Here is a 13,923-nt window from a genome sequence, read left to right as displayed (position 1 = left end):
TAATTAAATGTGTGCATAAAAAATTGTATCAAGGATCTGGAAAGCAAATGAAAAATAAGTTTGAATCAGCCAATGTTCTGTATATTTGAGAAATAACTTTTGAGCCTCGGCCAAAAAAGGAAAAAAACACAAAAACCAAAAACAACTACAGACACAGGGAAGCACAGACAATGAGAGTGTAGGACGTGTTGTGAGTGAGCTTTTTTTTTTTTTTTTTTTTTTTTTGCAGTGTAAACATGTTTCATAATAGTTGTCCTCCTATCTCATATTCTCCCCCTCTGTGTCTTCAGGTCATCTTAAATTATGACCGCAGGGTCATAAACAGATCTTCAGCCTGGTTCTCACTGTAACCAGAGTCCTGACATAATGAGGTTGGTACAGTACAAAATAAAGCATGTAAAGTGCTGTAGAAAATAAAGTATGGATTAGTTGGTGTTTTTATCAACTGAAAACGCAAAAAGATTAAAAACAAACAAACAAACAAACAAACAAAAAACAACAATAACTGTCACAGCAGCCTGAAGGCATTTCTCTCTCTCTGTATTTAGGGCGACGAGCAGACTGAATTAGATACTGTACAGTAGTCGTATTATTAATTAAAAAGTGAAAAATCCAAAAATGATTACAACATTAATTGAGGCAGCGACATTAAAGAAAGTGACAGCAGTCAGTCACACTCTTCACTTTTGTTACGTCGCCTAATTTGACGCATTTTGGGGTCATAAGTATTTTTAAATCATGCAGCAACAGCAGTCCAGCACACACAGCCTACTTGAAGTGAAGGAACAATCTTTTTTTTCGTCCTAAAATATTAATAATATTGTTTTTTTTAATTCTCGGTTATATTTGTGGCTGTTATTCTAAAGACGAACTGGAGGTCAAAGCCTGTCTGTGTGTTTTCTGTTCGGTGCCTCAACACTGACTGGTGGTAAAAGTCAAGATGATATTTGCATTAAATGAGCCGTTATCCTCCCTTCGACCAAACACACGCACACACACGCACACAGAGAGAGAGGGAGAGAGAGAGATTACAACAGAAACGGACTTTTCACCGGCATTTTGACATTCATCACCACAACTAAGGAACACAAATAAAGAGGCAGAGACACGGAGTTAAAGGGAAAACCGGCGTGTCAGGAGGGAATAAGTCTGTAATAATAACAGAACAAACACGATCAGTATAATTATAGATAATGATAGCTTAACGGTTTTATTAAAGTGTTGATAGTAAATTAATTCGTCGTTTTTTTTTTATTGTGCAATGGTGTAAAATATTTTTCGAACTGAAACCAAATAATGTCCGCTTCATCACTGAGATTAAAATGTGTCTGATGAGTTTTGAGGTATTTAGTATTTAGATATTTTTCAGGCCGTGTGGATCATAAATCATATTTGTAAACTAATAATCTGTCAGCGTGCTTATCAGCCGATTTTTACCACATCTACTACAGGCTACATTTTATTAACAAACATTTAAAAATGGTCTAAAAAAATAGAAATTAAAAATAAACGAATAGCACCGAAGGCCTTAAAGCCTAAATCCACGAGATTTATGGCCACGCGGGCCGTTCATCCGCGCGTGACAATTAATCTGCCAACTATTTAAATTAAACCGTTCTCCCGTTTCTTCTATACCATCAAATCAAAATAATTATACAATCTAATCCGGGGGACACGTTTTAGTAGGCTCTAGAAACAAATAGCGATTTTATGAAGGAGGCTCATTTATTTCATTTCCACTTCTCTTTAAAATACATTCCTGCGCGAGGCCTTCTCACCTGCGTTTCTGTCCAGGTGAGTTTTAGGGTTTAAATGTTATCACATGATATTATCCAGTATGTTGGATTTTTTTTTCGATTAGAAACGTTTTAAAATAGCTGATGTGATGAAAAATAGCGAGCAGTAAAGTAGATTTATAGCTCTAAAACCTTATGACGGGGATATTCTGGGATATTTTTAGATAGAAGATACAATTACACAATAAAGTTTTTTTTCATATTGGCAAAATATAAGAAATATAGGGAACTTTTGTTTTAGTCACTGAGGTCAGAAACGTGCTTTTTCTCGTACGTGTGTGTACGTGTGTGTGTGTGTGTGTGTGTGTGTATTGTTCAGCCTACAGTAAATGAATGAAGTCAGAGGGCTCCTGTCCCTCATCACCTCCTGACTCCACCCCCTACCCTCCTCAGACACACACCCAAACACACACACACACACACACACACACACAAACACACACACACACACACAGGCACAGGCACAGGCTAAGAGCGTGGAGGGAAAAGAGGGCCACTCCTCCTCACTCCTCCACTCCTCTTTCTCCATTCACAGAGAAAGCTCTGAGCAGAAACCTCTCTCCTCTTTCAATGGACTCCATCTCTCTGAGCCCAACACTCTCTCACTGTTGTGAACGGAAACTGGAGATCACAGCTGATTGTTCTGTTTAATTTTTCTTTATTTCTTCTCCTTGTGCTCTTCTCCGCTGCTGAGAAAAGTTGACTGCTGTGACTTTGCTACTTCGCCATGAACTTAAGGAGTTTCCAGAGCGGCTGCGTGGTGTCGTAAACAACTGACAGGCAACAACTGAGCCAGAGACGACTTGTGAAAGACTCTTAAGGATTTGAAGGGTGGTGGCTGTTTTGGGTTTGGGTCTGGGCCAAAGGTCAGTCATCCACACAGGCAGGGAGGTAGACAGGTAGAAAGGTACAGGGAGACAGATCAAATTTAAAAATAGCCTACCTTTGCCCTCAGTTTTACCCCTGGACCACAATGGGTTCAGATGTCCGTGACCTGAACTCCCTGCTGCCGCCGGTCCCGGCGGGCCCCAGCCCCGGCTGCCCGGCACTGCCCGTCAGCACGGCCCCTCAGTGGGCTCCGGTCTTGGACTTCCACACCGCCGCCTCCCCTTACTCCTCCCTGGCTGCCTCTCACACCTCCCTGGGGCCGCACTCCTTCATCAAGCAGGAGCCCAGCTGGGGGACCACGGGCGACCCCCACCACCTCGACACAGACCCCCACTGCGGCCTCAGTGCCTTCACTGTCCACTTCTCGGGGCAGTTCACGGGCACGGGGGCCTGCAGGTACGGGGCGTTCGGGGCGCCCCCTCCTCCGCCACCGCCCACCAGCCAGCCGCCTTCTGTTGGCGCCCCGCACCACCACCAGCCCCCCAGCAGGATGTTCAGCAACCCGCCATACCTGACCAACTGCATGGACACGCAGCCTGCAGCCCGCAACCAGACAGGTAGGGCTGGAGGAGGATGATGTGTGTGTGTGTGTGTGAGTGTTTTAGTGAGTGTCAGTTATAAAGCACCATCCCCTCTTTGGTTACTTTTGCACCCAGAAGCTTTGAAGAACACTGATGAAGTCAGTCACAACTCCTCTCCCTTCACTCAGCTCATCTCCACACGTCTATTCTTTTAAGAAAACTTAAAAAAACCTAAAAATAATACAATATATAATAAAATAGATCAAATATATTGTGAAAAATAATTGAATGTGGTTTAAATTGGCTTCATTGCATGGAGGCCTTAGTTAATCCTAGTGTGTGATAAACAGATAGATGACTATTTAAAAGCACACGCAGATCACTTATAAACACAATTTAAAAAACACAGAGACTATTGTGCGGCAACACTAAATCAAGCTTGTACACTCACAGAAAATGAATCGTTCTTATTTATTTCTTAGAAGGCTGAGGAAATCCAAGCATCTCTTACTCAAGAAACTTCTTAGTTTAGTGGAAAATTTCAGTGCTTTTGAGTTATGAGATGACAGCTGATGGCAAAAGAAGGAAGGTTTCGTACATCCCAGCTGGTTTGGGGTCGTAGGTTAACTGCTTACTAAGCTACATATGTAGCGTCCCAAATGTTTCAATGATGATTCATACAGCTGAGCAGTTGTGATATCTGTGAGCATTGTGTGATGGAGGAATTCACGCTGAAGCCAAAGATATCGATGCCTGTTTGTGTTAATGGCTCATTTAAAGGCCAGAGCACAGACAAAAAACATAACTAAACAACTGCAACTGTACATAAGCCATGTTCATGAATTTGTTTTGACCCTGACTGTCTGTGCTTTGAATTAGAATAGATGATGTTTTGTGAGATTTGTAACCACAAGCTTTTATGTTGTTCATCATAATTTAGTAACTGATGATATTCATTCATTCATTCTTTTCGGCACATATAGCTTTTTTTTAAATTTACTTTAAAATTAATGTTTTAGGATTAAATATTTAAACAAGAATTTTAGCAAGTAGGGATTTGAAATACTCAGAACTGCAGACCAACAGTAAAAGTGGGAGTGTAAAAATTATAATTCTATTAGAGCAGCAAGTTTAATCGTGCTATTTTTGATCAGTTATCGCCTGTATTGCGGTTGTTGAACACAACACAAAAAGCCACAAACAGCTGATTTAAAAAGTCTACTAAAAGGAGCAACTGCCCTGAAACTAATGTGTTGGACAAAATGAAAATACAGTGTGTAAAGTAAATTTGTGTGCTTGTGAAATTAATACGATGTGATGATCACACTCTTTAATTTTTTTAACGATGTGATAAAAACCAACATTTAAATTAAATTAAAGGTTAAGTAAATGCATGCCTGAGGTGATATTGAACAGTATGATGGTGACACAACGAAAATTGATTTTTCTCCAGTTGTATGAGTAAAAAAAAAAAAATGTTCTCGATGTTTCGGCATCGTTGAATTAATCCTAATTTTTCATTTTGGCTGTTAGAGTCTGCAGTATTTCTCTACATTTACAAACCACAGCTGTAATTTTAGTTTAAAAAAAACACAAATACTTTTGGCCCATATTTTGACAAAGAAATAACTGATGACTTTTATGACGATTATGTGAAAATCATCCAACGTGGTGATATAACCCGTTACTTCACACTTAATCAGTGTAAATGAAACTTCTACAGAATGAAACCAGATTGAATCTTTTTCAGGAATTTCTATTCTTTTCAGTTGAATTGTATTGAATTTAGTTGAATTGAAAGCACATGTTTCTTTGCTCGTTTTAATTCATTATTATCGCATCTGCAACATCCTATTGTACAGTAAAGTCACTGGATTTCACTTTAATAAAGAATACGTGCTACAGAGTCACAGCGAACACGCTTGTGAGTAGAAATATGCCAAAGGTCATGAATGGGATTCAAATACTCTACATTATGTGTTGAGATTGTAACTTGGTGAGGTTTTTTTTTTTTGCTGCTCTCACTTAATCCCTCTTTTCTGCAGGATGATTAATCTATTAGTGATTACCTATCAGATTAATTAGTAATAACATGCTTATCAAGCAGATAATTTAGGAATAACATTACAATCAAAGAGCTGAGCCGACCTCTCACCTGTTTTATCTGCTGCCCGCTGTGGCTGGACGAGCACAGACAAACAAACTAACAGCAGGACTCAGGTCACACAGTAGAGCTGATAGCAGATCAGGGTCACGCAGGGACCATCACATCACGCTACATTCCCCTCAGGAAGGATTTCACTTTTCTATAAGAGCAGTGCATTTATTCTGCAAGTGTTTACATTTATACATTTGAACTGCAGACTTGTTGAAAGTGCAACTGAACTTTTTTTTCAGCCAAAAAATCATGGATGCCAATTTCAGAAGGGGCGCATTTTCATTTTACAGCACATGTAATTCGTTGCAAGAGTTAAATAGCTTCTACAGGTCTGAATGTTTTATCAGTAAAATGTTACAGTAGCAAAACATCAGTACTTTTGGTGAAAAGATAATGCTGAAATTTGACCTATCTGCCTATTCATCTAGTCCTTGACATTGTGAAAGACAGCTGAAGTGTATAAAAAGTATACTCTTACAGGAGGATAAACATGCTGTCAGGATGAAAATGGAATGAATCCGAGGGAATGCAAGTTCTGTGTTGTGAGTTTTTAAAAGTTGCAAATTTACACAAATTTAAATGATGAAGTTGAATTTCTCCTGATATGTAAACAACTCTGAAAACTCAGGAAATAAAAAACTGTCTTGGGGTATTTCCAGACTTTGGTTTTTCCAGTTGAATACAAATTGACCTCATTACTTGTCACCTCAGTGCTGCACTTCAAGGCAACAAAAGTATCACCCTACACACACACACACACACACACACACACACAGAGATAGAGAGAGTGAGAAGTCAGACAGGGGTGAGTGGAAGATAAATGGAGATGTTTAATGAGTTTTTTCTCTTCTCCTCCTCTCACCCACCCATCTAATCCACTGAGTTAAGTCAGTGAAAGTGCTGCATTTTAATTAATGAAGTATGTATGAGAGGGTGAGGGGTGTGTGTGTGTGTGTGCGCGTGTGTGTTCATGCATGTGGGTGATATATGGGAGTGTGTTGTGCCCTTTAGGTCAGTCTAAGTCATGAGTCAGGTCTGGTGTGGGGTGTCAGGCACAGATCGAGTCTCCTCCGAACAACAGAATGTATGTGATGTGCTGTGTGTAGCTTTGTATTTTGTATTCTGTATGGTGTGTTCTGTGTGGGTTTGTTTGTTTGTTTGTTTGTTTGTTTGTTTTTTTGGGTTTTTTTTTTTTTTTTGCTTTTTTACTTTTAGTGTTGTTGTGCTGTTGTATGTTTTTTGTCAGGGATTACAGATGCAAATTAGCTTCAAGCTAACTCTGGTGCAGTGCATCTTTAATGTTTCAAACTGCACACTGTCCCATTCAATAAATAAATAAATCAAATAAATCAGAATGTGTGTGTGTGTGTGTGTGTGTGTGTGTGTGTGTGTGCGTGCGTGCGTGCGTGCGTGTGTGTGTGTGTGTGTGTGTGAGAGAGAGAGAGAGAGAGAGAGAGAGAGAGAGTCTGTCATAGGCTACTTTCAGGGACAAATTTCTGACTTCAAACCAGTTAATTGGGGACAGCTTGTCCATTTGGAGACAAAATTCATGTCCCCAATTGGTAAAACGTTGATTTTTGGGTCAGTGGTTAAGGTTAAGGTTAGGGTAAGTCTCCAGGAAATGAATGTAAGTCTATGTAATGTCCCCAAAAGTGACCTATGACAACGTTTGTGTGTGTGTGTGTGTGTGTGTACCTTTTGGGTGCATATTCACAAGCGTTGATATCATGTTGTTTGATTTAATCAAATTAAAGAAATAATTGTTTTTACCTTGTCTGATCTCAACTCGATCATGAGATATCTGCCACTTTGATTTTATACTTTCAAAGTTCAATATAGCTAAAATATAAAACTGTATATGAATGTATAAAGTTGCTAAGATACTGTATTATGCCGGGGCTAATAGACTGCATACATTTTATGTTTTATGTTGCAAATTTTTTTAAAGGTTGTCAAGTAAATTAATTCCTCATTTGATGGTTAATTAATCTTTTAAAATGGCTTGAAAATATCTGTGGAAACAATTCTTCATATCCATAGTATACAATCATTAATAACAATTTTACTCCATTGGCTGTAACTGTCAGAGCAGAGGAGAAAAGGATTTTTTTAAGGGTTTAAATGTAACAGATTATCTGTGGGGAAGCACCAAACTTTAATGGACCTCTGTGACCGGATCAGAATCTCAACCCACACATATTTCTGCTGCTTTGTTCAGCAGTGAATTTATTTGTCACTGCTTTTGGATCTTTTTAGTTTTTGTAAGAAGGTTATGCACATTCCTACATGATATCAGGTGCGTGGGCAAAAAGGCAACCACAATCTCAGGAGAAAAAAGTGCCCGTACACTGAATAGATGCTCCCAAAAAGCCGTTTCATTTCATCATTATTTTTATTTTATTTATCTCCAATTATGAAGACGTTGAAGTTGGAGACATGTAGTAACGTGGAAATGTTACTGTACATTTTCATACCTGATGAAGGTGTGATGTCAAAAGGTCGTAATTGTAGTAAATAAATCATCTTTCTGGGATTAGATTTTTTTTTTTAATGATTTTGTGTATTAAACATTTGTTCTCATATGCAGAAAGGAAATTACTGGTAACTGCATTCATCTTTTCAAAAAATATTACAGACACAAATGGCATTTGCGTTTGTATTCAGTGGTAGTTGAAGGAGAGTAATTCTGCTCACATCACGGAGGTGCAAGGCTTTTAGAAAGAAGCATCAATGAAAGAAGTAGGAACGCCTGCGCACTTACTCTGAGTCACAAAATGTAATCAGATGGGACGTTTCGATCCTACTTGGAGCTTCGTCAGTGGTAGTACCACCTTTTTAAATTAGGGGGAAAAAAATTCTTCATGTCATTTTAGCTGGAGGTAATTCCCAATGTAATAAGGAAAATTACGAAACTGCGTAGGCCTGCTGTTGACAATGTTTAGGAGGCAAAGTGTGATCTCTGTGGATCACATTTGAAAGTAACCTTCCTTCTTATTTCTGTGTTGCAGGATACAGCGCGGTTGCATTTGATGGAGCTGGTAATTACGGCCACACTCCTACACACCACAGCTCGCAGTTCTCCAACCACTCCTTCAAACATGAAGACGCTTTAACCCAGCAGAACACCATGGGTGAGTTTTGAGTGTATGTGGCACATATAACATCACAATAATAAATAAAAACTGTACATTTTACAAATATATTGGGTCATTTTGCCCTTCCACAGAACCTGGAACCAGAGTTTCATTTAAGACAAATTTTTCATACACAACTTCCTTGCTTTTGTTGTATTGTGCATGATCCAACATTAAAGTGGGTTTAAATCTAACTTATAATTAAATTCTTAAAAATGATCCTGGCTGTACCAGGCTTGAGGTATTTCCTGTAATATAACTTTTCTTGCACAGATCACAAATCAGATCAGACACATTTTGTTCAGAATACTTTGGGTAACTATTTTTATCTTTCTGAAGTCAGTTTTCTTAAAAACAAAACAATGTACAAGAATAAGAACAAAAGCAGATCTTCATGTGTATTTAAAGCCACAGCTGCGTCTGTATGACAGCTCCATGGCCCTCACCTAGGGAGTGTCTTGTCCCTTATTCTTGCGTCTCCACAGTGACCTTGCCTGTCGAAGGTATAAATCAGCCACATCCTGACTCACAAACTCCCTCGTCTTCTCCTCTCATCCCTAGTTTCATCCGCCCACCTATTCCCTTTAATCCCTCCGCTGCGCATGTTATTGGTAAATATTTAAAAGTGTGTGTATCACATTTTATGAAGTCGCCACTGTTTCTGCCGATTTTTGCAGCAAAGATAACTGGGAGAATTGGAGTGAGAGGGATTTTGGAATGCAGAGAAATGTCAAGGGAGCCATTCACTACACTGCTGGGGAAGCAGACAGAGAAACATGAAGCAAAAGGTCTTTATTTGTAGAAGAAACTGGCAAAAAAAAAATTGAGAAAAATAGGAGAGGGCAAGAGAGGGCAGAGTTAAAGGGATGAGATATGGTGGAAGTTTAAACACAACATCTCCTGCATGTGAGTCATGGATTTCAGCCTTCATGGGTGCATACAGACACACAAATGCATTTGCATGTATGTTATTTATTGTGTCCGTGTATGTGCATGTGTGTGTGTGTCCGTGCACTTTAGGTGAGCAACAGTATCCTGTACCCCCTCCTGTATATGGGTGCCACACTCCTTCAGACAGCTGTGCAGGCAGCCAGGCACTGCTGTTGAGGAACCCTTACAACAGGTAAAACACACACACACGCACGCACACACACACACACACACACGCACGCTCACACACATACAAACGCACATGAGATTTACACACAGTCCTTGTACATGCACATACAGTAGCACTCCCCGTCTAGGCAAAATCTATTTTCATAACCAATGAACAGCAACAATTAAACCTGGAAATGTTTCGGAAACCATTGTTGATTGTTTCGCGCAAACAGCAGTAATTCAGTGAAAGGTAGCAGGATGCAGTTTTGAACAGGATGTTCATCTTTAGGACAGGTCTGTCTGCCATTGCGGCTTCCGTTCTGTTTTTGTTCTCTTTCCTCTGGGCACTTGTTCGACTGGTTCAGTTGTTTTCACACTAACTTGGCCATGAGAAGCATTTCCCCCACAAGTGGTTTCAAAATCCTCATTTCTGATGTTGTGTGTATGTTAATTAGTAGCTTTCCAATGCTATTTAAAGGGGATCTATTATGCTCTTTTCCAGCTCTATGTTTTTACTTTTGGACTCCACTACAGTAGCTTTGCATGATTCACAGTTCAAAAAACTCTCAGTTCAGCCTCTGTCTCTAACAGGCCGTTTTAGCTTCTGTCTCTTTAAGGCCCTCCTCTTGATGAACCCACTCTTTTCTGAATGGCCAGCTTTACGTATTAAAGTCGTGTTAAGTTGCCACTGATGCAAACCCAAAAGCTTTTAAATTACTAAATAACGGGAGACTTTTTATTGTGAAGAATTTACAGGAAGTGAAATGTGTTCCGCACTGAATTAGCAAACTTTCGTTAGTAGCACTAAAAAACGGTCGAAATAACAACGTGGACATATTTGGAGCTATTTGTTCAGCGGATAAGTTAGAAATAATGCAGGGAGGACTAATACAAGCAGAAACAGCCGCAGTGATGATGATGTTTGATGAAGAGCTGCAGACGACCAGCACACCTCCAACAGGTGAACTACTTGTTTTACTTTGCCTAACTGTGTAGTGGAAAAACACTTACAGCATGCCAGCTTTACTCGAGTCATGGCTCACTGTGACTTCCCCCAAAACAATGGAAAAACATCATAATGTTAGCAGGGTAGAGCAGTGAACTGACGTGCTGTGTGTGGAGCATATGACGATATAAAGAAATCCATCACAAGCTGACATCAGCTCGGGCTGAAAATAGAAAAAACTGTTGGAAACTTAGCGTTCAAAGCAGTCTGAAGCTGGTGCTTTTTGCTGGCAGGGATTACTTCTGTATACGGTTACCTCATTATTTAACACTTTGGCCACGTTTAAGATGAACATCTGACACTGTAACATTATATATACCACTGAAAATAAGGAAAAGCATAATAGGTCCCCTTTAAAGTCATGGTGCCACTGGAAGCCAACTAACAGGGGCAGGAGGTTCTTATGAAAGTTGGTTGATTTAGTGACTTGGAAAATATTGAAAAACATTGTAGATCAGGTTATTCTGTTTGGCAATGACAGAGCTATGCAGAGTAATCATCATTATTTTACTCTTATCATCTACCACTGTTTTTTTCTCTGGCACAATGTGTACTGATATTTTTTTCCCAACACAGACCACAAGCCTGAGGAATATTGCCTTTTCAGATGAACTATGAACAGTTGAGTAGTCATAAGAAGTAAACAGTTTCAATGAAGCACTTCATGCTGACCTTGAGCTCCTGGATTTAAAATCATCACATCTACAATTAAAACAGTGAAGGACAGTGTTTGGGTATGTGTGTTGATAACTTGCAAAGTGATTTACAGTACAGTATGCCACCAAATAATTTATCATGTAAATGAATTCAGGTTGGCACAGCTTTAATAGCTAATTGGCAACGGCTAAATATCAAAGTTTAAAAAATTCCAGTATAATCAAAAGAAATGTTTAAAGGGCATTGAGCAGAAAATAAAATAGTGAGAATAAAGCTTGTACTGACAGCAGACTGCTTCTCATTTTGTTGAGTCACGGCAAGCTTTTTTCCAAAACAGTGTGTGATTTGCCTCAGTAGATTAATGACTGGAACGCTCCACTTCAGGAATATTTCCACTCAACAAACTGCTGTCTGTCTGCTGAGAGAAAATCACAGTTATAACCTCGTAAAACTTTTATTTTTTGTAAAACCATGTGTCCACGTGTCTCTGTTTGACTTTTAGACTACTCATTAACTTTCCAAGCAAGGTTACAAAACTAGAGCAGAGAATTTGTCTTTTATTTCAAATTTGAGATTTTGCAAGCTGCACAAAATTAAACATTTCAGGGCTTTGTTTTACAACGGTGCACCTCATACATGAAACTGTCTCATTCTAAAGATAAAAGAAAGGTTGACATTGAGCACAGTTTCAAAAACATTAATCAACATTATTCTACTAAACTAAAGTCTTTCAGAAATCTTTTTCTTTTGATTCAATGTTGATTTCTATTCATTCTGTGAGGTTTTAATGCAGAAAAACTCTGACTTATCATACTAAGTGAATACCCATACATAAAATGTATATTTTTACTGTGTGCCCATATACATATACACAAATACAAAGGTATCAAAATTATTACAATATGAGTCCAAAAATGTTCTCCTGTCCCACCAAAATTGTTCATCATGACCAGCTCACCTCCTGCCACATTCTGTCTTAATCTTTACCCCACGCTCTGCCCCCGAACCTCTGACACACCAGGAGCTCTCAGGAAATCTTGCACAATTTATTAAAAATATTAACATCTAGTCTATTTTGTGTTCATTGCTTTATTTGAAATGAAATCAAATTGATAGCAAAACAAGAATGTTGTCTGAATGAAAAACAATCAGCTGTGATAAACTTCTATGGCTGATAGGCTTGTTGTTCACATACAGTATTGGTCATATCAAACCGCTTCACTCAGATCATGACCGGGAGAAACTGCAAATATAAGAACTCTACACTACAGTGAACTACCTGTACCTGTCTTTCAGAAATATGTTAATAAATGATGAACAGGATTTAATAAGCATCTGAAAGTGAATCATTTTAAGGAGGTTTGCTTGTTGTTCTGTTTCTAAATGAAACATTCTTCTCATGCCACTGACAAAGTGTTTTCCATCCATGGAGGAAAAGAAGGAATCCTCTAAATACCACAGCAGGGATGGATACTAAGTAAAGAGTCTGTATGTCTGAGAGAGAGAGAGAGAGCGAGATGGAGGGTGAACATAGGCTTGGAAGTCTGTGTGTCTTCTTTGCCATAAACATAACTGATATCTGCTCAGCACACACACACACATACACACACACACACATGGCTGGGAAGGCTCATATGAGTTGAGTCAGTTGTCTAATCTTGCAGCCTGGTACCAACAGGACTGTATTTACTCTGCAGGCCGTCAGCTTTGGCCCGCTGGAACAACATGAAATGAAAACATGCTGAAGTTTTATTAATCCATACAGAGAGAGATACTGAGAAACAGTATGAGACACCTGAAAGTATTCATGCACAGTGGAGTATCAGTTAGTAAACATCAAACAAAGTCAATTTCAGTTTTGACAAAACTTGTTTAATTCATAATGACCACCATAACTATTGTTCTAGTTATGAGGAATCAAAGGGAAATAAATATTTGGGATACAGAAGTAGACTCATCCTGTTCTTAGGATGGACTGACCATTTGGAGTAATGTGACTTCTTCTGTTGGGCTGGTTGACCTGAATGGTCCAGTAAGACCAATAGAGGGAAATTTCCCACAATAGCCCTAAGACTTTTTAGCCACGGTAGGAAAAAGTTTACTCCATGTAGATCATAAACCCTTGAATATAAAAACAACTCATTGAAATTGGATGAGAAATGTAAACATTATAGTGTTTTTTATCTGTATTTGTTTACAGGCCAGTCTTGCCTGGTCCAATATGTTGGTGACGCTGATGTATCACAGCAATGGGCTGAAGCAGTCAATGTGGCGTCTATGTATATATGTCTATGAGTACAGCCTCACAGAGCTGCTAGCATGGCTGTAGACTGTTAGCCCTGTTACATATCTGATGGATTTTCTGGTAGCTCAGTTAGCTCAGACTTATTCAGTGCAACCTCAGTGCACTAGCTTTGAAGTCAGTACTTGTCTTTTGTTGCATACTGTTCTGCTCCCTTGTCCAGATTTTTCTGTCTTCTTCAACTTGGCACTTTCTCTTATAAAGCCAAGATGAACGCAGTGAAATGTGAAAAACAAAACTCATTTTGCAATTTGGAGCCAGCTAAGACAACAACTGAAATGGGACTTGGAAGTTTTTGAAGGTTTCAAGGATTTGTCTCCTCTGACAGCAGCAGCAATTAACATTCACATTTCTATTAAC

General features: G+C 39.0%; 1 protein-coding gene across 5 annotated transcripts in view; it reads left to right on the top strand.

Moving 5' to 3' along the window:
• Window positions 1-250: 250 nt before the first annotated feature.
• wt1a (WT1 transcription factor a) overlaps window positions 251-13,923 on the top strand; it is a 33,635-nt gene continuing 19,962 nt past the window's right edge. The window contains exons 1-4 of one of the 5 annotated variants that reach the window (XM_044356492.1): window positions 251-371; window positions 2,496-3,241; window positions 8,372-8,494; window positions 9,518-9,620. In XM_044356492.1, the coding sequence (XP_044212427.1) occupies window positions 2,770-3,241; window positions 8,372-8,494; window positions 9,518-9,620 (698 nt within the window). In that variant the 5' untranslated portion in view covers window positions 251-371; window positions 2,496-2,769. Of the gene's footprint in view, window positions 372-2,254; window positions 3,242-8,371; window positions 8,495-9,517; window positions 9,621-13,923 lie in introns of those variants that run through there. The other 4 variants (XM_044356493.1, XM_044356495.1, XM_044356494.1 and 1 more) reach the window with 4 other exon arrangements.

Source organism: Thunnus albacares, chromosome 7 (genome assembly GCF_914725855.1).
Source record: "Thunnus albacares chromosome 7, fThuAlb1.1, whole genome shotgun sequence".
NCBI lineage: Eukaryota > Metazoa > Chordata > Actinopteri > Scombriformes > Scombridae > Thunnus > Thunnus albacares.
This window is presented reverse-complemented; position numbering and strand designations above follow the sequence as displayed.